The 21,720-nt window shown below is 57.7% G+C and overlaps 6 protein-coding genes across 6 annotated transcripts; 3 read left to right on the forward strand and 3 right to left on the reverse strand.

The window, feature by feature from the left end:
• Window positions 1-661: 661 nt before the first annotated feature.
• BJ171DRAFT_433828 (uncharacterized protein) lies at window positions 662-1,975 on the forward strand (the record flags this gene model as incomplete). The annotated part of the gene is made up of 2 exons (XM_053107931.1): window positions 662-1,205; window positions 1,539-1,975. 2 exons carry the CDS (start codon window positions 662-664, stop codon window positions 1,973-1,975), a joined length of 981 nt encoding a protein of 326 aa, XP_052961741.1.
• On the reverse strand, window positions 1,972-4,914 carry BJ171DRAFT_614353 (uncharacterized protein; the record flags this gene model as incomplete). Its single annotated transcript, XM_053115312.1, has 5 exons — window positions 1,972-2,666; window positions 2,758-3,038; window positions 3,160-3,400; window positions 3,533-3,619; window positions 3,715-4,914. 5 exons carry the CDS (start codon window positions 4,912-4,914, stop codon window positions 2,337-2,339), a joined length of 2,139 nt encoding a protein of 712 aa, XP_052961742.1. The 3' UTR covers window positions 1,972-2,336.
• Window positions 4,915-5,914: 1,000 nt separating this feature from the next.
• BJ171DRAFT_57118 (uncharacterized protein) lies at window positions 5,915-8,054 on the reverse strand. The gene is made up of 3 exons (XM_053113669.1): window positions 7,577-8,054; window positions 7,135-7,464; window positions 5,915-6,972 (listed from the first exon to the last, which is right to left on the reverse strand). Exons 1-3 carry the CDS (start codon window positions 7,899-7,901, stop codon window positions 5,930-5,932), a joined length of 1,698 nt encoding a protein of 565 aa, XP_052961743.1. The 5' UTR covers window positions 7,902-8,054; the 3' UTR covers window positions 5,915-5,929.
• A 69-nt stretch (window positions 8,055-8,123) lies between these two features.
• Window positions 8,124-10,434, forward strand: BJ171DRAFT_57121 (uncharacterized protein). The gene is made up of 2 exons (XM_053113671.1): window positions 8,124-8,544; window positions 8,717-10,434. The coding sequence occupies exons 1-2, from the start codon at window positions 8,208-8,210 to the stop codon at window positions 10,312-10,314; spliced, it is 1,935 nt and encodes a 644-aa protein (XP_052961744.1). The 5' UTR covers window positions 8,124-8,207; the 3' UTR covers window positions 10,315-10,434.
• Window positions 10,435-10,888: 454 nt separating this feature from the next.
• BJ171DRAFT_57132 (putative 40S ribosomal protein S10-B) lies at window positions 10,889-11,928 on the reverse strand. Its single transcript, XM_053113676.1, has 4 exons — window positions 11,870-11,928; window positions 11,480-11,754; window positions 11,238-11,347; window positions 10,889-11,091 (listed from the first exon to the last, which is right to left on the reverse strand). Exons 1-4 carry the CDS (start codon window positions 11,905-11,907, stop codon window positions 11,053-11,055), a joined length of 462 nt encoding a protein of 153 aa, XP_052961745.1. The 5' UTR covers window positions 11,908-11,928; the 3' UTR covers window positions 10,889-11,052.
• A 5,847-nt stretch (window positions 11,929-17,775) lies between these two features.
• On the forward strand, window positions 17,776-21,652 carry BJ171DRAFT_590913 (Sodium/hydrogen exchanger family-domain-containing protein; the record flags this gene model as incomplete). The annotated part of the gene is made up of 9 exons (XM_053114481.1): window positions 17,776-17,929; window positions 18,375-18,498; window positions 18,688-18,927; window positions 19,113-19,347; window positions 19,550-19,630; window positions 19,811-20,104; window positions 20,365-20,417; window positions 20,561-20,675; window positions 20,879-21,652. 9 exons carry the CDS (start codon window positions 17,776-17,778, stop codon window positions 21,650-21,652), a joined length of 2,070 nt encoding a protein of 689 aa, XP_052961746.1.
• Between the last annotated feature and the right edge of the window lie 68 nt (window positions 21,653-21,720).

Below are 21,720 nucleotides of genomic sequence, written 5' to 3' on the forward strand. Positions count from 1 at the left end.
AGTGTCGCTCGTTCAAAGTATCGGCAATCACAGCCATCGGAATGATGCTGGATTGCTGCTAGGCTGGGACGAGACATCCTGGACCTGGATCGATGGGCTGCTTGCTCTGGCCATCCAGAGAACACTCGTCAAATCATGAACGGGACACCGGAACCCCAGGAACAGGATGCAGATGATATCTTCCAGGATGTGAGTTGGAGGATGGAATGATGGAATGTGTGGGAATGATGGAGTGATGGAATGTGTGGGAATGATGGAGTGATGGAATGTGTGGGAATGATGGAGTGATGGAATGTGTGGGAATGAGGATGAACACAAGCAATCGATCCATGGATCCAACCATGTTCCTGGCTTGGTGGCTGTGCCACTCGCATTCCATTCCACCCATCTCGTCTCATCTCGTCTCATCGTCGTCTGGACATCATCACAATCCACTCAATCCACATTGTCCATCATGGCTCCCAGTGTCCATCCCTCAACTGACACGGTTCGACCGGCCATCAACGAGCACATCCCAGATATCTTCACCATCATCTGCTGCAACGACAGCTTCCAACTCGCACTCGATCACAACACCATCAAGACTCTCCTCCGAGTGTGCAAGCGGGCCCGGCCTCTCCTGAGCTCCAAGCTGCCTCGCTTCTACAACTGGTGTCAGAGTATGGAGCTCCTCAATCCAGATGGACAGTTGCGGATCGGTCTCACTCTGAGCGACGAGATTGCCATCTCACTTCACTGCGAGGGTCAACAGACGGCCGACCGAATCTGGCTCGATATTCAAGCAGATCAAGGCAATGCTGCTGCGTCGTATTTCCTGGCCCGGATCCTCCAAAGCAAAGTCTCCCGACGACAGACCGATGACTCTCCCGACTGGGACACCATCCATCAGCAAATCACCACTCTCCTGCAAACGGCCGCAGACAACAACCACCCCATGGCCCAGTTCCATCTGGCCGAATGCTATTACCAATGTCTCGGAGTCGACCAGGACCATGCCAGGGCTGCCGAGCTGTATCGCCAGGCAGCCATCCAAGGATATCCGCGAGCTCAAGTCGGACTCGGTCGCTGCTTCGAGGGAGGCGAAGGTGTCGATCAAGGCTTTGACTCAGCCATTGAGTGGTATTCCAAGGCTGCAGATCAAGGCAGCGAGGATGGTCGACTCCATATCGTGTTCCTCCGAGCCTGGTTCTCGTTCATCGGCCATGGTGTCGAACAGAGCGACGCCGATGCCTTCCACCACTGGCAGGAAGTGAGCACCCAGTCCACCGACCCGGTCCTCAAACTCATCGCCACCCACATGCTCGGGTGGATGCACTACCTTGGCCGAGGCACCATGCGCAACAAGCAGAAGGGCGTCAAGCTCATCCGAGAAACCAAGTCCGATGATTTTAAGCTCGGAGAGGACGAGTGTCTGGCAGCGTATTGGAACGACACCAAGTCCGATTCACCCATATCCCGCAAGTTCTTCGATCTGTGCCAGCTCGGATCCGATCGAGACTGGCTCTGCAGATATCTGATGGCCGTGTGTGTGTTCCAAGGATTCGGAACCACCGAGGACGAGAAGAAGGCAGCTGGTATATTCGAGCAACTCGCCAACGACGGTCACAGCGATAGCCAATTGCGGATCGGAGGGTGCTACTACTGGGGTCGCGGAGTGTTGGTAGACAGCCAGAAGTCATTCGAGTGGTATAGCAAGTCGGCCGACCGAGGCAATTCGTATGGACAGTGGTGGGTTGGTGTGTGCTATTCCAACGGATACGGAACCGCCAAGGATGTTGCCAAGGCAGTAGAGTGGTATCGCCGGTCGGCCGAGCAAGGAAATCGATACGGACAGTGCTGGATCGGTTTCCGCAGCGAGATGGGCTATGGTGTCCCTGAGAACGTCGACACTGCCGCCTTTTGGTATCGCAAGTCAGCCAACCAGGGTTACGATTGGGCCATGGACAGCCTTAAGGACATCGACCAGTGGCCCTGATCCCCGAGTCCCTCCCGAGTGCAACTTCTAACGCTCAAGTCACTCCAGCCAAACATGCAACCAGAGCAGCCGAGCAGCCACGCCGTTTTCACCATCCCAGCAACCACGGTCCCAAACAGCAGACTTGCGGGACGGTACCATGTGGCAGCAGCAGTTCTCGAGGGGCACTGTATTTGACATTCAATATATCACGATATACAAAGTGATGCTGTCCCATGAGCGGTGGCTCAGGTTGGCAGATCATGAAACACCGACCAATTTCCCGAATCTGCATGGAGACACGCGGCACTCGATCTGAAGCCATACTTGCGCGAATGTATTTGCATGACCCAGATCACCATCGCCACGTCGCTGTGGGTATCTAGCACCGCCGATATCCTCCCAGAGTCGCCCGACGTCGACTGAGGTCACCGAGAGGAAGGGCCGGGGAGAGGTCAGGGAGGCGCTCCGTCTTGGGCTCGCTGTCGGCGAGGGTCGAGAGGTCGGGCAGCAGATCTTTCCTGAGATTCCGCTTGGCAATCTCCTTGTTCTTCTGCAGACAGTATGTCTCCTCGATCAGGGCTATCTGTGCCTCTGACTCAGCGTGCTGGTCAGTCAGACGAGCACGGAGCTCGGCACCCTCTTCCCCGTCATATATGTCGGACTGGTCCCACAGGTCGGTTGAAGATATGTGAAGCAGTACCATCCGAGGCTGGGTGAGAACGTGCACCGTACTGAGACACCCTCGTTCGCCTAGCCCGGCTTCGTGCTGCCGAGGCAAGACTCTTTGCCAGCATGCTCACCAGTTTGATCTTGAGGTACTCGCCCTTCATCGCAGCGACAAACGAAACGTCTGTGGGTGCATGGATGTCCGGCGAGATATACGGAAAGGAGTCGCCCGATTTGAGAGATCGGATGCTGAGCAGCTTCTCCTTGACATGGTCCGAGTTCCTGTACAGCGACTGATATTCATCGCTGCGAAGCCTGACCAGCTGGTAGTTGTCGTCGTGGCGGGTGAGATATATGACCTTGATAACGTCGACGGTTCCTGTGAGAATGATGTACAGATACCGGATGGGGTCGCCTGTGGGGTCGCAAGATCGACGCCGATGGTCAGGGCCGTGCATCGAATCGACGTCATGCACTGCCATCTGTGCATCGCAAAGGTCTAGGAAGCGGAGAGCCATCGCCAGAACAATCAGCACCTTGGGTCAAAACAACTTGCTTGGCATCGACAAAGACGGTCTCGCATGCTTGGGCGAAAAACGACATGGTCCTCCACGAGCATCCGCTGAACAACGGCAGTGTCCGGAAGAGCTCGATGATGAGATCGGCCTTTTTGACCGCATGACCCTCGATGTCCATGATCTCCAGAAAGTCGTTGCCCCCAATGCGCATCATGGCACAGTCGGATTGGCAAGCGATGGTGTTTGGGCGTCTGCGGACCTACAGGAGAATCGTGTGATATGTGACGTGTACTTGACACAACTGATATGTGGACAAGCTTCGAGTAGTGGCGGTGTATGGTGGTACATGATGGTGCATGGTGGTGCATGAACTTGTCATGTGGCGACTTACCGTCTTGTCCTCGACCGAGAATTCGGTCTCGCCGATCATGTCGCCGGGTCGGAAGAAGTCTTTGTTGTCGGCTCCGGCAGCCTTGCACTGTGGTCCAAGCATCAGTATCAACCACGACAGCAGCATGACTCACTTCGCACCGCACCCATTTCCCACCCGAGCCACGCCAGCCATCCGCATACCTGTCCCTTGATCAACAGATAACAGCCTTCGGCGCGATGGCCCTTGCGAAACAGCACCGTCCCAGACGTGTGCATTTCAAGCGTCATCCGGGCAATCAGCATTTCCCTGATCTCGTCCGTGAACCGCATAGTCCATCCTGGAACGGCATTGAGAGTGTTTTTGAGCTTCTTCCAGTCCTCGTTTGTCCATGTAAACTGGGGCCGCGCAAACAGCGCTCGGACCTCCATCGAGAGCACCGTGCTTTCCCACATTCCCGATAACCCATGGCAGACTTCGGCGCCGTCATGTTGGAGCGAGCACTTGAATGCCCGGGCAGTGAGCCATATGATGATGGCTCGTCGCACGGCCGCCTTGAACTTTTTGATTGTCGCCGAGGATCGCTGGCTGCCCGTGATGGATAGCTGCAGGTACTGACGAATGGACATGCCGAGGCTCTGGAGGCGGGATGATATTGTCGGCTTGGGTGTGGTGGTCAGTTCCAGGAGGTCAGTGACGATGGACTTTCTCCTCGGAAGGGCACTCTCCTCGCTGAGTGAGGTTCTCTTGGATGCATCGATGAGGCACGAGATATCGTCATCCGAGGTCAGCGTTTCAGCATATTTCTTGAGCTTGACGAGCAGTCGTTGCTCGAGATTCATGGAGTCATCGTCGCCAACTGTCTTGGATCGTAGTTTCAAGTGGCTTGGTCGTCTTTCTCCTGTCGGTACCGAACGTTGACTCGCCTCAAGAGTTGTCTGCGAGCTCCGTGAGGCTATAGCCGATGCACGGCGAGACACCTCCGGAGCAAGAGGCACTATTAGTCCCTCATGAACGGGAGTGGTGATGCCACTTGCCCGCCGTCGGGGGGTGCGCTGTGGGCTTGGAGTCCCGGTGTCGGGGTCCAGAACAGCACTATCGCTGCGGGTACGGATCCTTGGCTGGCTGGGATGCAGCAGCTCGGCTTCGGCCTTGACGATCCCAAGGGACGTGCGTCGGAATGCAGCCCTCGGTAGCGTCGCCGGAGAGGCTGGAGAGGCTGGGGGATGGATCATCAACGAAAGACGCCGGCTCGGATTGATCTCGGGAAGCTTGTCGACACTGTTCGTGGTTTGGTACAGATTTGAGTCGGGGACATCTGGGTGGTTCCTGTCATATATCTGCTTGAGCGGGTTTGACCTGGTGGACAGAGTGGACAGAGTGCGCGGCGACGAAGGATCCATTGTGGTTGCTGGTGGTCACCAACAAACTGGTCTGGTCGAGGTGGCTGGCAGTTTGTTCTTCGCAGCAGTGAGAGCTGGGTTACTTCTGCTCGACTGTTCCGTCGAGTTTGTCCGTGCTGATCAGTGCGACTCGATATTTGGGCAAAGTCGATCGCTCGGTGCCAGAGTCCAAGAGGCTATTGATGGCATCTACCGATTAGTCGATATCAACCAGCGGAGGTGCACGAGACTCCGTGGTGCTGCTGCAATAGAAACGCTGACTATATCAGACGGAGCGACAGGCACCCCGAAGCACCTGAACGAGGCGGCAGAATCGAAAGTGACTGGAGAAACGCAAGAGTGTGTACCAGATCGATGCCAGCAGGACCAACTGCGAACATCGGCGGTCGATCAGCGTATGGCGCAAACTTGGCCACTCTCCGAGAGCCCATTGAGAAGAGGCGCCTGGCTCGGCATCCCAATACGAAGCAATCTTTGAGCAGTGTAGTTTGTTGGTCGCTGACTCTCGATTGGTTGTCGGCCGCGAGTACTTTGCCCAGTGTACCAGCCATATACCCGCAGGCGGCTTCCCATCGACCACTTGCCCGTAACAATCATTTGGGGCTCGTGCAGGCAGGACGGTTGTTCCGAGCTACACAATCGGATTGCATCGGTGCGGACAGCCGAGTAATTCAGAGTCACTGTTCCTCCGATATGCAGCCACTGTCCCTCCGAAATGGAGTCATTGGGCTCTAGCGCATTCTTCCGGCGCAGTGAGCTCGATCATCAGCCGTGATTGGACTATTGGTCAACTCACTGCCAAGCTGCAGCCGACTTGCCAGTGGACAGACTGGAACACACCAAGCTACAATACGAGAATTGCTCGCTGGACAACAACATCCCCAACTCAGGTTTCGAGAGTCGCAGATTCGTTTACATCGAGTCCGCACACTACAGCCACTCACTGCGGCCGATCCTATGTATCCAGCACAGTGAAACTCTCCCTCGGGATCGAGTAAATCAACAGTTTTCAGGTTCATTCGTGTTGGCGATGAATTTTGCGAATCAACGTCGGACTGATGGTCAGCTCTGCCAGCACAATATCTTCGCCGCGCTCCAGCCGCTCAATCTGGGTGACAATGTCATCCAGACTTGGGGGAGGAGCGGTTTCTTCGTCATCGAAGCTCGACAGCGCCTTTTCGATATCATACATGTCCTTCAGATCTTTCAGCATCCCCAGTTTCTCCAGATCAATGACGTCGTCTCCATAGGCTTGCCACTTGATCTCGTCGAGATCCTCTAGGTCCAGGAATGCTTCTTGCTTGACGAAAATGCTATGGAGCCGAAGATAGTATGTGCATGCAATCAGCAACTTTAATGATCTCCGCACGTGCGGCTCTTGCGGCGTTTCTATCAGTGCCCGAGTTTGTTTTCGGGCAAAAGTCCGGAGTTTGCGGAGCTGGGCAGTCAGCCGGAGGTCCTGAGGGCCTTTCGCTTGTGCTAGCGCCAAGAGCCGGCGGACGGTCTCGGCTGACTTGTTCCATGACTCCTGGATGCCTTCGATTTCACTCTGGAGGAAATCCACGCTCTGCCGTGCCAGGAGGAAGCGGTAAGCTTCGTTATCGACCAGGAAGATATTGTCTTCCCGGATCTGAATATCGACGCCGGACTCTTCCCGGATCTGCTGGAAGAACTTTTCCAAAGCAATGGTGGTATCACCCATCCGGAAATACGTCACGCGTGCTTTGGTGAAGAGGAAGACCATGCTCTCGATTGCGGCACGGTCAAAGTTCTGCAGCAACTCGAGGATGCACAGCCGGAACCAAACGGTGAGATGGCTGTTGTTGGTGGGAAGGGCAAGAACAATTGCATGGATGCTGCCGATCCAGGAGGCATATCGAACGATGTTGTCCATGTTGATCTTGTCCTGGGCGATTCCCCGGGTGTCGCCCATGCCTGGAGTGTCGATGATCCTGATCTTGGTTGGGGTGCCCGCTCCGTCGTTGAGGCAGAAGACATAGGACTGGGGGAACGGCGTCCCCGACTGTCCCGCAGCCAGCCTTGCAGTCTCATGCACGACTGTATGGTGCGACAGTATTGTATCGAAAACCAGAGTTGAAAGGTTCGGGCAGGGCAGGGATGACCATGGTGTAAGTGCGCTGCTTGCTCAGTCCATACGAATCGACAGCTCGTCGGGAGACTCACCACGCTCTTCCAGTGCCCTCCAAGCCATGTACTTACCTCGGCCGGGGTTCTTGAGATCGATTGTCTTGGACTCGACAATTACATCTTCAAAGGTTTCGGAATCGCAGAGGGTAAAGCGGGCTGGAACCAAGGTTATAGGCTCGTCGCTCGCGAGCGCATCCTCAAAGCTGTCAAAGCTCAGGTAGTTGGCGATGGCGTTGATGAGGGTCGACTTGCCCACCCCAGTCTCGCCCAGAACGAGTATATTGATGGCATCGGGATGAGCGGAGACGCTTGGAGGCGGGCCCCACTCCGAGTCTTGCTCTGCCGGGAGAGAAGCTGCTGGATCGTTGCCACCATCTTGTTTGCAACCAGTTCCGAGGTCAACTACGAGTTTATGAAGGTGGTGGGGAGGAGAGAAGGAGGGGATGCAGCCAAACCCAGAATGAGAACCAGAGGCTTCTGGACGGGGGCTCGTTGCCGGGATCTCGCCATTTACCTGTGGGATGATCATCGCTGTCGTCATCCGAGTCCGAGTCAGCTGGTGGTTGAAGAGTGCTCCAATCCTCGAGGAAGACGTCGACGCAATCGATGTTGCTGGTGTCGAGGTCGCTCGCGCCCTGGGGCTGAAAGCTCGGCATGCCGTAGTCGTCCAGGTCGTAGTCGTTCGGCAGGTCGGCTTGACTGGAGACCGCATCGCCGTTATGAGGGCCGCATTGACGGCTGGCTATATCGTCAGTTTCCTCGGGCTCCGTCTTGGCGTTCGTGTAGAAGGTCTTGAGGGGAATATGGCCCTGCGGGTGCTGGCTGTGACTATGCGGCATGTCTGCGACGAGATTCTGGGGGGGGGGTGGCTGTTGTCTTGGGACCGAGACGAAGGCCGCCCGGACGGGCTCAATGCAAAGCGGCGGGTATCAGCGCCGGCGTGTGCGTGCGGCTGTGGTGGTGGAGTCCTCAGCTGATGTCTTGAACAGCATCTTGGCAGTGTCTTGAACAGTTGTATCTCGAGGGTATCCCCCGTGTGATACGTGTTTCATGCTCTCGCGTTGTCTGCCGCTCCCGCTGCGTCGCTGTTTGAACCGTTGGCCCTCCTGCTGCTCATCTCCAGCCTCCATCGATCGGTCGCAGCCATGTCCAAATCCAGGTCTGGATTCCTGTTCTCCCGCAAGGCCACTGCCAACGCCGCCTCCAACGAAGCGACGCCCACCGAGACGGCACGGCTCGAGCTGACCCTGGCCGAGCAGCCCGCCAAGGAGCTCAACATCCTGGTCATGGGCGAGACTGGGGTGGGCAAGTCAACCCTCATCAACGCCATCGCCAACTACCTGAGCTTTGACAGCCTGGACAGCGTCCGTTCAGACGACGTCCTCTCCCTCATCCCCACAAAGTTTCACATCTACCCCGACAACAGCGTCGTCCCCGTCGAGATCTCGTCCAAGACCCTCACGGTCGAGAAAGTCGCTGAAGGTGAGGGAAAGGGCACCAGCCCCATCGTTTGCCTCAGCCAGCAACACCCCTGTTGGCAACATCCCCTGTTGGCAATATCCCCATCCGCGGTATCTCTGTCGGCAGTACTCGTATTCACCCTTTCGACTCCCCGCTCTGCATCCTTATGCTGCTTCTGCTCCATCTGTCCTAGCCAACTTGAACGAGGAGCTGGTCCAGGGTCAATCCTCGACCCAGCTTGCCCGCACCTATGTCTTCAACACCAGGCTCACCAGCGGCGACCTCGTCAGGGTGCAGCTCATTGATACCCCGGGCATGGGCGACACCCGCGGAATCGATCGGGACAAGCAAAATATGCGGCACATCATCGGCTATATCTCAAACTACCCTCAGATCAATGCCGTCCTGATCCTGCTCAAGCCAAACAACAGCCGGCTGACCGTGTGGTTCCGATACTGCCTCCAGGAGCTCCTCAAGAGCCTCCATCGCGAATGCATCAAGAACCTGTATTTCATGTTCACCCACTCCAGAAGTACCTATTATCGGCACGGCGACACACTCCCTGCGCTGAAATCCCTCCTTGAGACCATCAAGCATGACATCGGTCTCGAGATCCCCATCAATAACACCAACACCCTCATGGTCGACAACGAAGCGTACAGGTTTCTACTTGCCAGGGACGAGGTCGCATTCGACCCGAGGCAGGAAGCAGACATGCGAGAGTCATGGAGACGTTCCTCCGAAACCCTCCACCGCTTCCTAAGGAGCATTGCCGACACCGCCAGCCACAACACCGAGAAGACCGTTCTGCTCTTTCGCGTGCGGGCCCATGTCCTTGAGCTGTTCAAGCCGCTGATGGATGTCACAGCAAACATCGCTGCCAACAAGCGGTCCCTGGATCAACAGATTGAAGCCATCAGCAACAAATACGTCACCGTCCACCAGCTCCAAGCCGAGCGCAAGCTCACTCTACTCGTGCCACAAAAGCGCGACCTTGACGAGCCTGCCCTGGTTTGCGCCCATCCGGACTGCATCAAGCACGTCGAGAAGAAGGAGGACGGAGAGCTGAGAGAATTCAAGCAGAAATGCCACGAGGTCTGCTACCACGGCAGTTGGACCAGCGGCTGGATCATCTTCAGCCAGGTCCCGATCTACTTTTGCCCATCCATCAATTTCTGGGGTTATTGTCGTGAAAGCCAGTGCGGACATCACATCACATGGCACAGTAACGTCCGCTACGATTACACATTCAGCGTCGTCGACATCATCAACGAAGAGATCCAGCGCCGCCTTGACAGCGAGCACGACGAAAGCAAAAAAATAGCTCTTGCCATCTGGGAGCTCGAATCAGCCCTGCGGGACCTGAAGGCCGAGGAGAAGCGGATCACCGCCATTGCCGCCAGATTTGCGGTGTTCATTCGGCATAACGGCATCGTCGCCTACAACGATGCGCTTCTCGAATACTTGGCCAAGCTCACCGAAGAAGAGACCCCTGTGTTGCAAAGACACTCTTCCGAGGGTCCCATCCAGCCGTTGGACAGCATGCAAAGCCTGAGGAGCATGAAGGAAACATACGAGGAAGAGCAAAGGCTGTTGGACAACAGCGATGGCGAGGCGAACGTGCCACTCCTTAGTGCGGAGGAAATTGAGGCGCTCATCAACGAGCTGCCCAGGCTCAAGCACTCTGGCGAGTTTTTCTCAACGTTCCAGGAATCCCAGGCGCTTCGGACCCAGGCTGTGAGTCTCGTTGTTGTCCAGCCCACAGTGCCAAAGCGCCCCGTCATTCGGTGATCCAATCGAGTCTGCAGGCCTGTCATGCGGCTGGTGCGTTCGCCATGGAATACAGCGATTTGGGAAGACAAGGGGACAAATCGTCTCGTTCGGACCAATACACGCAGCCGTGGATCATATTGCGCACGACGATCGACCAAGTGGGGGCGGCGAGCGGGGCTGGAAGCCAGGGCAGAGAGGGCATCGGGGAGTGGATCTCATGAGGTTCGGGTGCCGATCCGAGTCAGATCGATCAATGTCGTCCTGCCCACAGAACCCACCCATCCCCGTGTTTTAGTGTTCGGTTTCGAAGTGCCCAGGCAGGCCGGAGGATGGTTGGGTGAAGACTTTGCACAGTGCCCCAGTATTGCGCTGACCACCAGATACGCATCGTCGATGGCTGCGACGATTCCGTTCCGTTCCCGGTCGCGGTAATGGGTCGGCTGGAATACGCTGAGCACACCAACTGCATCGATCACACCAACTGCATCAACCACACCAAGACCAGCCGCTGATCGCGCATAGAGCCTGCTCACGGCACCGATTGTGGCTCCCAATCGTCGACTCGACGTGCCTTGCCGTCCGTGGGGCAGGTGGGTGGATGATGGACAGGTGGTGTTCGGGTCCAGAAAAAAAGTGATCAGCGACCGCGAAACAGCGTGTCCCGTCTCATTGTGTGTATTAACGAAGTTGGGAACGAGAATGTTCTCGATGACATTCAATCACACTCTCTGCTTCCTTTCCCTTGGAGAAAACAGCTTATTGTTGAGCACGAGCGGGGCGGCCGAGTCCACCACGCTGCAGGGCGAAACAGAGAGGCAGATGGGGCTGTCAGTGACACTTGATGCGAGACGGCGCTGCAGCGGGCTGAAGACAGCAACACAGGCCGGATGACGAGGACGCATAACCAGGGCCGGATGGAGAGCAACAGAGGTGCTACTTACGAATTCGGGCTTCCAGTCACCACCAGCACCGCCCTCCTTCTTCTCGCCACGGTCGTCTCTGCGGCGGTACTCGCGGTCACCGCCCTCACGGCGGGGAGCACGCTCACCATCTGCGTAAGGGATGCCCGATTAGTCGATTTGCGGACTCGCTGTCGGCTTCTTTCGCGAATAGGACACGGCTGGCAGCGCTGCAAGGGTCCCGACAGCAGCAAATCGGCATCCAGAATCCAAAATCCACTTACCACGCTGGGGACGGGGAGCGGGGGCCTTGACGGTGCGGATGTGAGTACGGGGGACAATCTCCTCGGGGAGGTGGAGGTACTCACGAAGGTAGGTGATACCCTCGGGGGTGAGGTAGTAGTAGTAGTACTGCCAGGAGAAGCGGGAGGCAACAAAGCCCTTGGACTCCAAAGACTGCAGGGCCTTGATGACGTGGAGGTTGGGGACGTCGATGTCCTGGTGCTTGGGGGCGTTGAAGTCCTTCTTGGCGACCAAGCAGCCCTCCTGGAAGAGGTATCTGCACAAGCACAGACAATAGCGTCAGGCGCCGTCGTTTGACCAAGCCAACGGTGGGGGGATCTGCCGACTGCTGTTGCTTATGGCGCCAAGGGCGGCCGTTCATCGACACTTACTGGTGGATCTTGGTGCGGTTCTCCTTAGGAATAAGCATGGTGGCTAAGCTGCAGGAGACGGCACAGAGAGATCAGGGTCGATTCACGACGGATCCGCAAGAGAAAAAAAAACTAGGGCCGCCCGCCTCCGTCCGTCCGTTCTTGTGGACCAGACAAGTTCCGAAAATAGGGGTGCTCCAGTGATGAAGATGGGCCCATTCCAACCGTGCCCGCAATGTTTCCGCGTCTGTCGGGCTGCAGAATGTGGCCTGCTTCCGAATGGTGTCTCGTGAGTCTCGTTCGGCCATCGGCTGCGTTCCGCATCGTTTTGAAGTGGATCCAGGTCCGTGATCCCGAGGTGAGCAGAGTCGAACTGCTGCTATACATCCGACTGGCGACGATGTTGGCCTGCCACTCCGTCCAGAGGTTTGATCCGCTGGATCTGAATCGAGACAAGGAGCCGGGATGTCCTTTCCTCCAGCACATCCGTCCGATCCCATGTGGGAGCTCGATGAACGACGACAGCGGTAGCCACGACCGCAAGACATGCCGCCAACGCCGAGTTGAGATGCCCTCGTTCTGTCGAAGATACGGTCTGGAGCTTGAATCGGTTTGCCAGAGTTTGGGGCCGGACGCTGCGCCGTTGCTGCTGCTCCTCACACCCACCGATATCTTCACATGATGGATGGATGGATAGGTGGATGGATGGATGGATGGATGTGTGGATGCGCGGATGTTGCCATTTACCTGACGAGACCTGATTGAATATGGGTCTAAAGGTCAAAAACTGAGAGGAAGGAAAAGCGCAGAAATGCCGGCGGTGTGTGGTCTTTGCCTGCATTCCGCCGCACCCAGCCGCACCCAGCCAGCCGCTGGCCGGCCGCCATCCAGCCGTGCTGCGGCCAGCCACATCCGTGTGACCTCGCTGGCCACAGACACGGAACGGCACGGATCGATCACGTGGCAAGGGCCAGTCAGGTGCCCACCGCAACAGCCTCCATGGCGCCGTTCATGGCAAGTCATTCGCCCGCCAGAGACAGCTACGTTGGATCCAAAGCGATCCAAGGCACCAGCCCCGGTGCTCTCAAGCGCACCGTCGCCAACCTCTCAGGGCACACACACATGCAGACATATTCAAAAGTGTCTATCTATTCCATTCTGCACCGCCCTATCCCATTCCATTCCATTCATTTTGTAACCTCTCACAGAGTAATCGCTGCCGTCGGTGTCTCTCCGTCGCCGGCCACACTTTCCTCGCCATTCTCGTGCTGGGCTACTCCTCCTGGCAGGCTTTCTCCTTCCTTTGCTGCAGTCGAATCACCCGTCAAGCCAAGCTGCTCGTGTGGTGCCTCTTGCATCTCAGCGGTTGGGTCCTGTGGATCGTGTCCGGCGTCGGCATGGTCGGTGTGGTCGGCGTCAGGGAATGGAGTCAGCGACAGAGGCTGCTCGGCTGTTGGCAAGGGCGGAAGCGATGGGTCGGGTGGCTGATCCTTGGAAGGCGCTCCGGCCGCAGCCGGTGGATAGAGCCGCTTGAGGTCGTAGAGCTTGCCTCTGTTCTGAGCGATAAAGTCTCGCTTGACCTGGGACAGCGACTTGTCGAGGGCGGAGATGGAGTGCTTGTACTCACGCACCTGTGCCTGGTACATGTTGAGCTCGGTGCCCATGTGCTTGAGCTGCAGAGTCTTGTCCTTGAGCAGCTGCTGGAACTCGGAGATCTGCTCGAGTGCCTCGGGGCCGACCTGCTTGGCCAGCAGGCTCTTGAGAGTCAGGTAGCTCTGCTCCTTGGAGTGGATCTCGGCCTCCTTGTCGAGGTCCTCCTTGGTCTTGCCGATGAGGCGCTTCTGCAGCGTGTGCAGCAGCTGGATCATCTCAAATGCCTTTGGGTTGCTGCCCTCGAGCTTGCGCCAGCGGTGGACGTTCATGGGGTTCTCGAGCTCCTCCTCAAGGGCCTTCATGCGGGTGCGCTCCCTGACGAGGTCGCTCTGGAGGTGGTGGAGGGTACCCTTGATGTTGTCGAGGGTTGCGGTCTGGCTGGAGAGCTCGGCATGGCGATGGCGGAGGCCGCGGATCTCGTCGCGCAGTCGCTGGAGGGCAGCGAGCTTGTCCTGATAGAAGCGCTCGCTGCGGATGAGGGACGAATGCTGGATCTTGATCTTGCCATAGACGGTCGCGAGCTCGTCGTTCTGGCGGATGAGCTGCTGGCTCAGGTTGTCACGCTCCATCACCAGGACGCTGAGGGCATGCTCCTGGCGATGGCGCTCGGCCTCGGCTTCCTTGACAAACTGGTTGAGCTTGGACTCTTCGAGTAGCTGGCTCTTGAGGTAGGTGAGCGAGAGCTGGTTGTGGGACTTGAGCTCCTGGATGCCCTTGGTGATGAGCTCAATGTCGCGCTCGAGCTTGCCGTTCTCGACAATCTCCTTGAGCAGCAGCGACTCCTTGGTGTTGATCTCTTCCTTGTATCCGTTGATCTGGAAGTTCATGATCTTGAGCTTGCGCTTCATTTCCATGATCTCGGCCTGCGACTCGATGAGGTGTTTGGAGTGCAGGTTCCGGTCGCTGATGACGGCCTCGTACAGGTTCTGCTGGTACTTGAGCTTGGTATCGGCGACGACCATCTTTTTCTTGAACTCGTAGATCTCGACCTCCTTTTGCTTGATGTGGTGCAAGGCGGCGAGGCAGAGGGCCTGGACGCGGGTCATCTCAGAGACATAGCCGTCCTTGAGCAGGCCGCAGTCGGCTATCTGGCGGCGCAGGGCCTGATGCTCGCGCCGGTAGCGCTCGAGCTCGAGGTTGATGTTGTGCCGCTGCTGCTGGTGCAGCAGCGTGAGGTGGGCGTGGTTGGCGGTCTCGCCCGAGACTCGCTTGAAGTTCTCCTGGACAATGTCGTGCTCGCGGACGAGGTCGTCGATGACCTTGCCGTCGAGGTCGATGCGGCGCTGGAGGACGTTGATGGTCGAAAGGGTCGAGTCGTTCTTTTGCCGCAGGGTCTTGCGCTCGAGCTCGGAGGCGACCTTTTGCTCCTCGAGGAGCTTGCTCTTCTTGACAAGGGCATCGCGCAGCTTGACGACGCGCCGGACTTCGGCATGGATCTTGACGAGATCTTGCTCCTTCTCGACCAGCTCCTTCTGATAGGTAGTGTTTTGCTCGGCGAGCTCGGCCGAGAGGGTCATTTGCTCGTCGCAGTCCTTTTGCAGCTTGAGGGTGCGGGAGACGAGGCTCTCCTGGTCCTTGGCGAGCTTCTCGAGCATCTGCTTGTGGTTCTTGATCTGGGAGAGCAACAGCGAGACGTCCTCGTTCCCACGGTTGACGGCGTCCTGCTTGCCGCGGACTTCCTGCGACTTGACGGCGACGACAACACGGAGCTCACGCAGGTCCCGCTCGAGCCGCTCCTTGTTGCGGGTTTCGGCCTCGATGTCGGCCTTTTTGGTGGCGATCTTGTCCTTGAGCTCAAAGATGTCCTTTTCGAAGCCGCGCTTCTGCTGGTCGGTCTGGCGGATCTTGTCGGTGGCCTCGACGATGGCGTTGCGGTAGTGCACAATCTTTTCGAGCTCCGCGTCGAGTTCCTTGGTGCACTGCTCCTTGGTCTGGATGAGCTCGTTGAGGGTGCGCTCCTGCAGGGCGCTGAGGCCGACGCCCTGCTTGAGGATGTTGCCGAGCGAGGCAATCTCGGCCTTGAGGCGCTGGAGGTCTTCCTTGGAAGACTCTTCGCGCTTGTTGGACTGCAGGATGAGGTCCTCGGCATCCTTGACCTGGGTCTTGAGCTGGCTGATGGTCTGTTGGTCGCCAATGGAGGTTTTGATGGCCTCTTGGGTAGAGTTGGAGTTGGCGACGTGTTCAGAGTAGAGCTCCTCGTACTGCTTGAAGAGCCGGTGGACGTGCTCCCTCGACTTGAGGACGGCCTGGCTCATTTTCTCGTACTCCTCACGGAACTTTGAGTAGTCGTCATGTTTGAGGGTGATGAGGGTGCGCTGGTAGTCTTCTTGGATGGAGAGAAAGTCCTTTTCGAGCTGGTCCATCTCTTTGGAAAGCGGCAGCGCCGCTCCGGACTGGAGGCCGGGACGCGAGCCCGGGCTTGGGCCATGGGTGAGGGCGGTCTGCACGACGGCGGAGAAGTCGGTTGGGTTTGGGGACTGGGTGCGGCGAAGAGGCAAGTTTGGAGTGCCCGTTCCTGTGCCGGGGCGATTCTTGTCGCTGTCCATGGAGACGCGTGGGACTGGATGAGGAAGGGGCGGCCGTTAGTCTTGGATGGGGTGTGCTGATGAGAGTTGTGGACAGAGTTTGATGGTGTGCTGGTGGGATTCTGAATGCTGGTGTCTGCAGGGGGGCTGGTTGGAAGCAGTGACGTTCCTGGTGACCGTCGAGGGTCAGGAAGGGTCGGTTCCAGCATGGGAACAGAGACGGATTGGGCCAGGGCAGCGGACCACAGGCGAATCGGCAGAAACAGCACCAATGCAGTCAGAGCTGTATCTGTGTGACTGTGTGTGACTGCGTGTGATACGATCTGACCCACACTGTCTGAGTGGCGTGGATTTGAGTTGGCAGAGCCGTGGGAGAGCGGTTGTTCGCCAGCAGGCCACAGCCCCACGATGCTCATGAATGCGGTGTTCATCAATGCGATCGCAGCAGCAACCGTAATAACAACGACGCTAATTATATCAGGCAACAGCAACAGCAACAGCAACAGCAACAGCAACAGCAACAGCAACAGCAACAGCAACAGCAACAGCAACAGCAACAGCAACAGCAACAGCAACAGCAACAGCAACAGCAACAGCAACAGCAACAGCAATAGCAACAACAGCAACAGCAACAACAGCAACAGCAACCTTGGCACAACTCTGTCTGCTGTGCAACAGCGTGGCCCGGGCTCGCCCGCGGGTCCGTTCAGCCGAGCGATCCGAGATTGACAAATGCGTCGTCTTCGCCCCCGGACATCAAATGCGTCGTCGTCGCTCTTGGCCATCAACTGCATCGGCGGTTTAATCATCGCATCTCTCCATCGCCGATATCACATCTCTCCATCGCCATCGCCATCGCCATCGCCATCGCCATCGCCATCGCCATCGCCATCGCCATCGCCATCGCATTTGCATTCGCATTCGCCTTCATCGCTGCTTTCCGACCCCGTTCCTTCGCGGCTGCTGTCCCTCCGACCGCTGCTCATTTCTGGCGAATCACATTCGCCCGCCCGTCCCGATACTTTCCTGCCGTCCTCCCATCCGTATCGATCCACTCGCTCTTAACACTGTCCTGCCCGTCGATTTGTTCGATTCTTCGCCGCTTGCCGTCCCGCATTACCGCCTCGTCTCGTCTCGCTTCACTTCACTTCACCGCCTCACCGCTTCCCTGCCCATCGGTGTCTGCCCGGCCTGCTGTTCGCTCCTCTGCCGATCTCGCATCGCTGCGTCCTGCACCTTCGCCCACCCACTCGGCTCCCCTGAATCGCTCTTGAATGGTGGCCGCCTCTGTCGTCTTCCCTCCTGCCCGCTGCTTCCTCTGGTCCTGCTCTGGCTTCCTCCTTTACTCGGTCAGCAAAGCCAGATAACATTGGCTTTACTCTTGTGTGATTTCTATCTATTGCTTGCCTGCCTTCAGCTCCTCCCCACGACTGGGTCGCCCTCGGCTGCAGAGCAGTCGTCGCCCATCCAACCCCCATTGCCCTAGATCCAGCCCGATCTCGCCCATCATCCCACCCACTCGCCCATCGCCCTTGACTCGCATTCCGCCAGAGCAGACCAGATTGTTTCAATCTCCATTCCACCGGGCCTGCGATTCGGCTCCTCCAAAGTCCGCCCCCATCCGCTCTCTCGCTCGCCAATCCGATATCGTCCACTAGTTCAGTCTCCCCTCTCAACCCAACCCCGATTGGACACTACTCCCTCCGATTCGACAGCATCCACCCTTCCCATCCCCCGGTTCGCCCGACCATGATCTTCTTCCGCACCGGCATCAACGATGTGCCCTCGACCACCGGGCTCGTCGGGGCCTTCATCTGTCTCTTTGGATTCGTCTCGCTCATCTGCCGCGACAAGCTCTTTATTTCCGAGACGCTGCTTGCAACCCTGCTCGGCATCGCCTTTGGTAAGCCCGATCAACCACCGTCATCTGAAAGCAGTTTTGATTGGGATCGCCGCTCCCGTCACATGGACCCCGGCATGTCCTTTTCCGCCCACTCGCTGCCGAGGACCCGTCGCTGCCGTGGCGCTGTTCCTGCCTGTGGCTGTGGCGGTGCTCCTTCCGTCCGCATCGATGTGTTTCGATGTGCTTCGGTCGGCTTCGATCGGCTTCGATGTACTTTGATGGTCGTCCGTGGTGCTCGACCGGCCGCGTGATTTGCACGCTGCAACCATGACACCATTCATGACACCATTCATGACACCATCCATGACACCATTCATGGCACCTTCCAGGGCACCTTCCACGGCACCTTCCACGGCACTGCTCATGACGCCAGCCACCAGGGGCATCATCTGCGCCCGCGGTACCGTCGCTCTGCAAGACTGATCCCGTCGCTCGTTCTGCACAGGCCCCATCGGCATCAATCTCGTCAACCCGTTCCAGTGGGATGTCGATATCAATGAAGTCACGCTGCAGTTCTCGCAGGTCGTCATGGCCATCCAGGTTACCGCCGTCGGTGTTGTTCTGCGCCGGTATGTCTCCTTGGCTCCCACAACTTACAACTCGCGGCATGTCGTTGATGCCATCCACTGCCGGGCCCCCTCTTCGGCTCCATCAGCATCTGCTTAAGCACTCGATTTCAATGCGTATCGTGTACACATGGCCATAGCCACTCACCATCATTTGTGTCTCTGTGGCCGGCCCTGTTATTGAAACAACAGCAAGTTCTGGGTGTCGAATGTTCGACCGCTGGCTGTCCTTCTCGGCCCCATCATGATCTCCACCTGGCTGATCACCGCCGTGCTCCTCTGGGCGCTCGCCAAGGTGAACATCTACCAGGCTCTGATCATTGGTGCGTGCACGGCCCCCACGGACCCTGTGCTGGCAAACTCAATCGTCAGCGGCAAGTTTGCCGATCTGTATCTGTCCATTCCCATCAGAGATCTGCTCTCTGGAGAAAGGTATGTCGCCTTCTCTCCCGCCTCATGTTGTGTTTGCTGCTGCCATTTCATAACCGGCCCCTTGCGGGCATCGGGCTTGGGTCTGAGTCTGGGTCTCGGCTCGTGTTTCACCCTCTCCGCGGCCACCAAGCATCCGCTCACTCTGCCATGACGCCTTTGTCGTCTCTCTCATCCCCCCCCTTCAGTGCTGTCAACGACGGATTGGCCGTCACGCTCTTTTCCATGAGCGTCATGGTCTCTCAGATGAGTCCCAAGGACGTCGCCTTCCACTGGACGCTCGAGACTGTTCTCTACGAAATGGGCGTTGCCATCATCATCGCCATCCTGATCGGCCTCGCCTCAAAGTGGTTGCTGCGATTCGCCCACATGAATCGATACATTGACCGCCGCAGCTTCCTGTGCTTCATTCTCGGCATGGCGGTAGGTCCATCTCTACCTCTCGAGCTCGAGGAGCAATGGACAACACGACGTCCGTCAGTCTCCCGAGCCAAGCTCTCGGCTGGCCCCGCCTTCCCTCTTCCCTCTGTGGCTGCGGCTCGTCAAAATGCAAAGAAGGATCGGCTTTCGCCCGGACACGGCCAAGTTGCTTGTTCTCATTTCTGTCTTTGCATGTGCTTGCTAGCTCTTCACGGTCGGAATTTGCTCCATGCTTGGACTGGCCTCTGTCTTTGCCTGTCTTGTGGCCGGTGTGGCCTTCTCATGGGTAAGCAACGCTCGACCCATTCATCACAGGGGCACTGCACACCGACGGCACGCTATCGTCCAGCATCTTTATACCCTCACTTGACCAACAGCTTTCGGGGAAGCCGCTCCCACGCCCGTCTTGCTCACGAAGCCTTCTGACCCGCCCGACTCTTTCATCCTTCCTCCTTGACGTGCACAGGATGGCTGGTACGACGAAGAGGGCGAAGACCACGATGTCAGCCAGGTCATCGACATGGTCCTCAACATGACCTTCTTCATCTTTGTCGGCGCCTCGATTCCGTGGTCGTCATTCCATTTCGAGTCGGTTTCGACCGCGACCATGGTCGGCACCATCGTGCTGATTCTGATCCTGCGCCGCCTGCCCCTGGTGCTGATCGGATACAAGCTCATGGGCCTCGAAAAGATCTCCTTCCTCGAGGCTTTCTTTGTGGGCTGGTTCGGGCCCACCGGCGTCAGCGCGCTGTGGTACATGGTAAGCTCCGTCGCCTGGGAGTTGGTGCCAAAGCGCATCGGACCTCTGATCTGCCGTCCGTTGCTTTGCCATCACGCTGTTGGTTCGTCTGTATACTCGCCTGCCTTGGGCAACAGCATGCGACCGACTCATGCCGTCCTCCCGTTCATCACTGGCACTCTCGCTTCAATCTTTGATATCGACTCTGGCGTCCTGTTGATGCCAGAGCATCGTGTGTCCTGTGCTCACCGTGTGCCTCCCTTCGCTCTCCTGTTCATCAGGCCGCAGCCAAGCTCGAGTTTGCAGACAACAGCACCGTCGTGCCGATCACCAGGTTGGTACCAATTCGATCTCAAATGTCGCAACCTTGCACGTCAATGTTGTATCAAGCCACTGCACTGGTCGCAGATACACCACGCTCGAGACCCGCTCGCTCTCTGGATCTGTATCTCATTCGCAGCCGTCTCTCCGCTCCAGCTTGATCGTCCTTACTTCGATTCTGATGCACGGCATCACTGTCCCGTTTGCGCACGTGGGCATCCGCACCGTGACCAAGTCGAAGCCGTTGATTTCCGCTCACTGGCCTGAAAATGTAAGCTTCGTTGCGGGCTCTCTGCCGCTCCAGCTCTCGGATTTCGTGCGGGTATCATCTTGGTGATGGAGTGCGGAGAGTCGCTGGTGGATTGGATCGATTGTGTCGCCGCTCCTGCACCCTGTGCTGCGGCCAGTGCGGCCCATCTGCAAATCCTGATCGAGCCTCTGACGCACTTTCGCTCTCCCATCCCTCCCCCCCAGGTCAACGTCAGCGCCACCGCCATCTCAGGACCTATTCCCTTGGACATCACCTTCACGCCACCTGCAGACGAGTCGAAGAGAATCCAGGGATCCTCGCTGTCCTTCCGCCCGTCTCCCCGGGTGGAGCGCAAAGCCGTCACCGCCGCGACCTTGAACGACATCTATGTCGTTCCTGACGGGCCATTGTATGCCACTGCTATTTCCGAGCGTGTCGGGTCCAGAGACACCATCTCGGTCATTCCGCCGCAGATCCTGCTCGAGCAGCCTGCCCCTACTTCTCAGCCTCGCGGCGAGTCGCCGTGGTCGCCCGAGACGCTTTCAGACATGCCCCCTATCCCCGAAGCTGCCGACGGTCCGCTTGCAGATTCGCTCGATGAAGCTTACACCTCCTTCCACGAGAAAGCCGTCGAGATTGCCAACGCCGAGGCTGATGCGCCTTCTCAGGATAGCGTCCCTCAGGTCGCCCAGGCCACAGTCACTCCCGGTCTTGGCCCTGAGAACGATGCCGAGGCCCCCGAGCAATCGCCCTTCGAAGACGTAGTTGAGACTCCATTGGTCCCCCAGCCCGCCACCGAGCAGCATGCGACCAAAGTCGCCATGGACACCGATACTGCGCACCCTGATCAAACCGTCGAGCCCGTTCCCGCTGACGATGTCACAGCGTCCCCGCCCGCACACGAGTCCATCGCTCCCTTGGCTGCAGACGACATGCCTGTCGAGATCGTCCCGGACCCTGCCCACATCGACCCCGAGACTCTACCTCCAGCATCTTGAAGAGTCACGACATAGCAACACATGGATGCTTCCCGGGGTTGCGCCACATCGGCGATATCCAAGCTGAA

The sequence above is a fragment of the Polychytrium aggregatum genome (genome assembly GCF_025602895.1).
Source record: "Polychytrium aggregatum strain JEL109 chromosome Unknown BJ171scaffold_132, whole genome shotgun sequence".
NCBI classification, from domain to species: domain Eukaryota; kingdom Fungi; phylum Chytridiomycota; class Chytridiomycetes; order Polychytriales; genus Polychytrium; species Polychytrium aggregatum.

What these genes read in the sequence shown, in the direction of transcription:
- BJ171DRAFT_57132 (XM_053113676.1), bottom strand. Translation starts at nt 11,907, where the DNA reads ATGCTTATTCCTAAGGAGAACCGCACCAAGATCCACCA. An exon ending in CGCTCCCCGTCCCCAGCGTG is followed by an intron (nt 11,348 to 11,479) that starts GTAAGTGGATTT and finishes TCCCTTACGCAG; the next exon opens with ATGGTGAGCGTGCTCCCCGC. An exon ending in GTGACTGGAAGCCCGAATTC is followed by an intron (nt 11,092 to 11,237) that starts GTAAGTAGCACC and finishes TTCGCCCTGCAG; the next exon opens with CGTGGTGGACTCGGCCGCCC.
- BJ171DRAFT_57118 (XM_053113669.1), bottom strand. Translation starts at nt 7,901, where the DNA reads ATGCCGCATAGTCACAGCCAGCACCCGCAGGGCCATATTCCCCTCAAG. An exon ending in CAGCGATGATCATCCCACAG is followed by an intron (nt 7,465 to 7,576) that starts GTAAATGGCGAG and finishes ATAAACTCGTAG; the next exon opens with TTGACCTCGGAACTGGTTGC. An exon ending in TCTCAAGAACCCCGGCCGAG is followed by an intron (nt 6,973 to 7,134) that starts GTAAGTACATGG and finishes CGCACCATACAG; the next exon opens with TCGTGCATGAGACTGCAAGG.
- BJ171DRAFT_57121 (XM_053113671.1), top strand. Translation starts at nt 8,208, where the DNA reads ATGTCCAAATCCAGGTCTGGATTCCTGTTCTCCCGCAAGGCCACTGCC. An exon ending in GGTCGAGAAAGTCGCTGAAG is followed by an intron (nt 8,545 to 8,716) that starts GTGAGGGAAAGG and finishes CATCTGTCCTAG; the next exon opens with CCAACTTGAACGAGGAGCTG.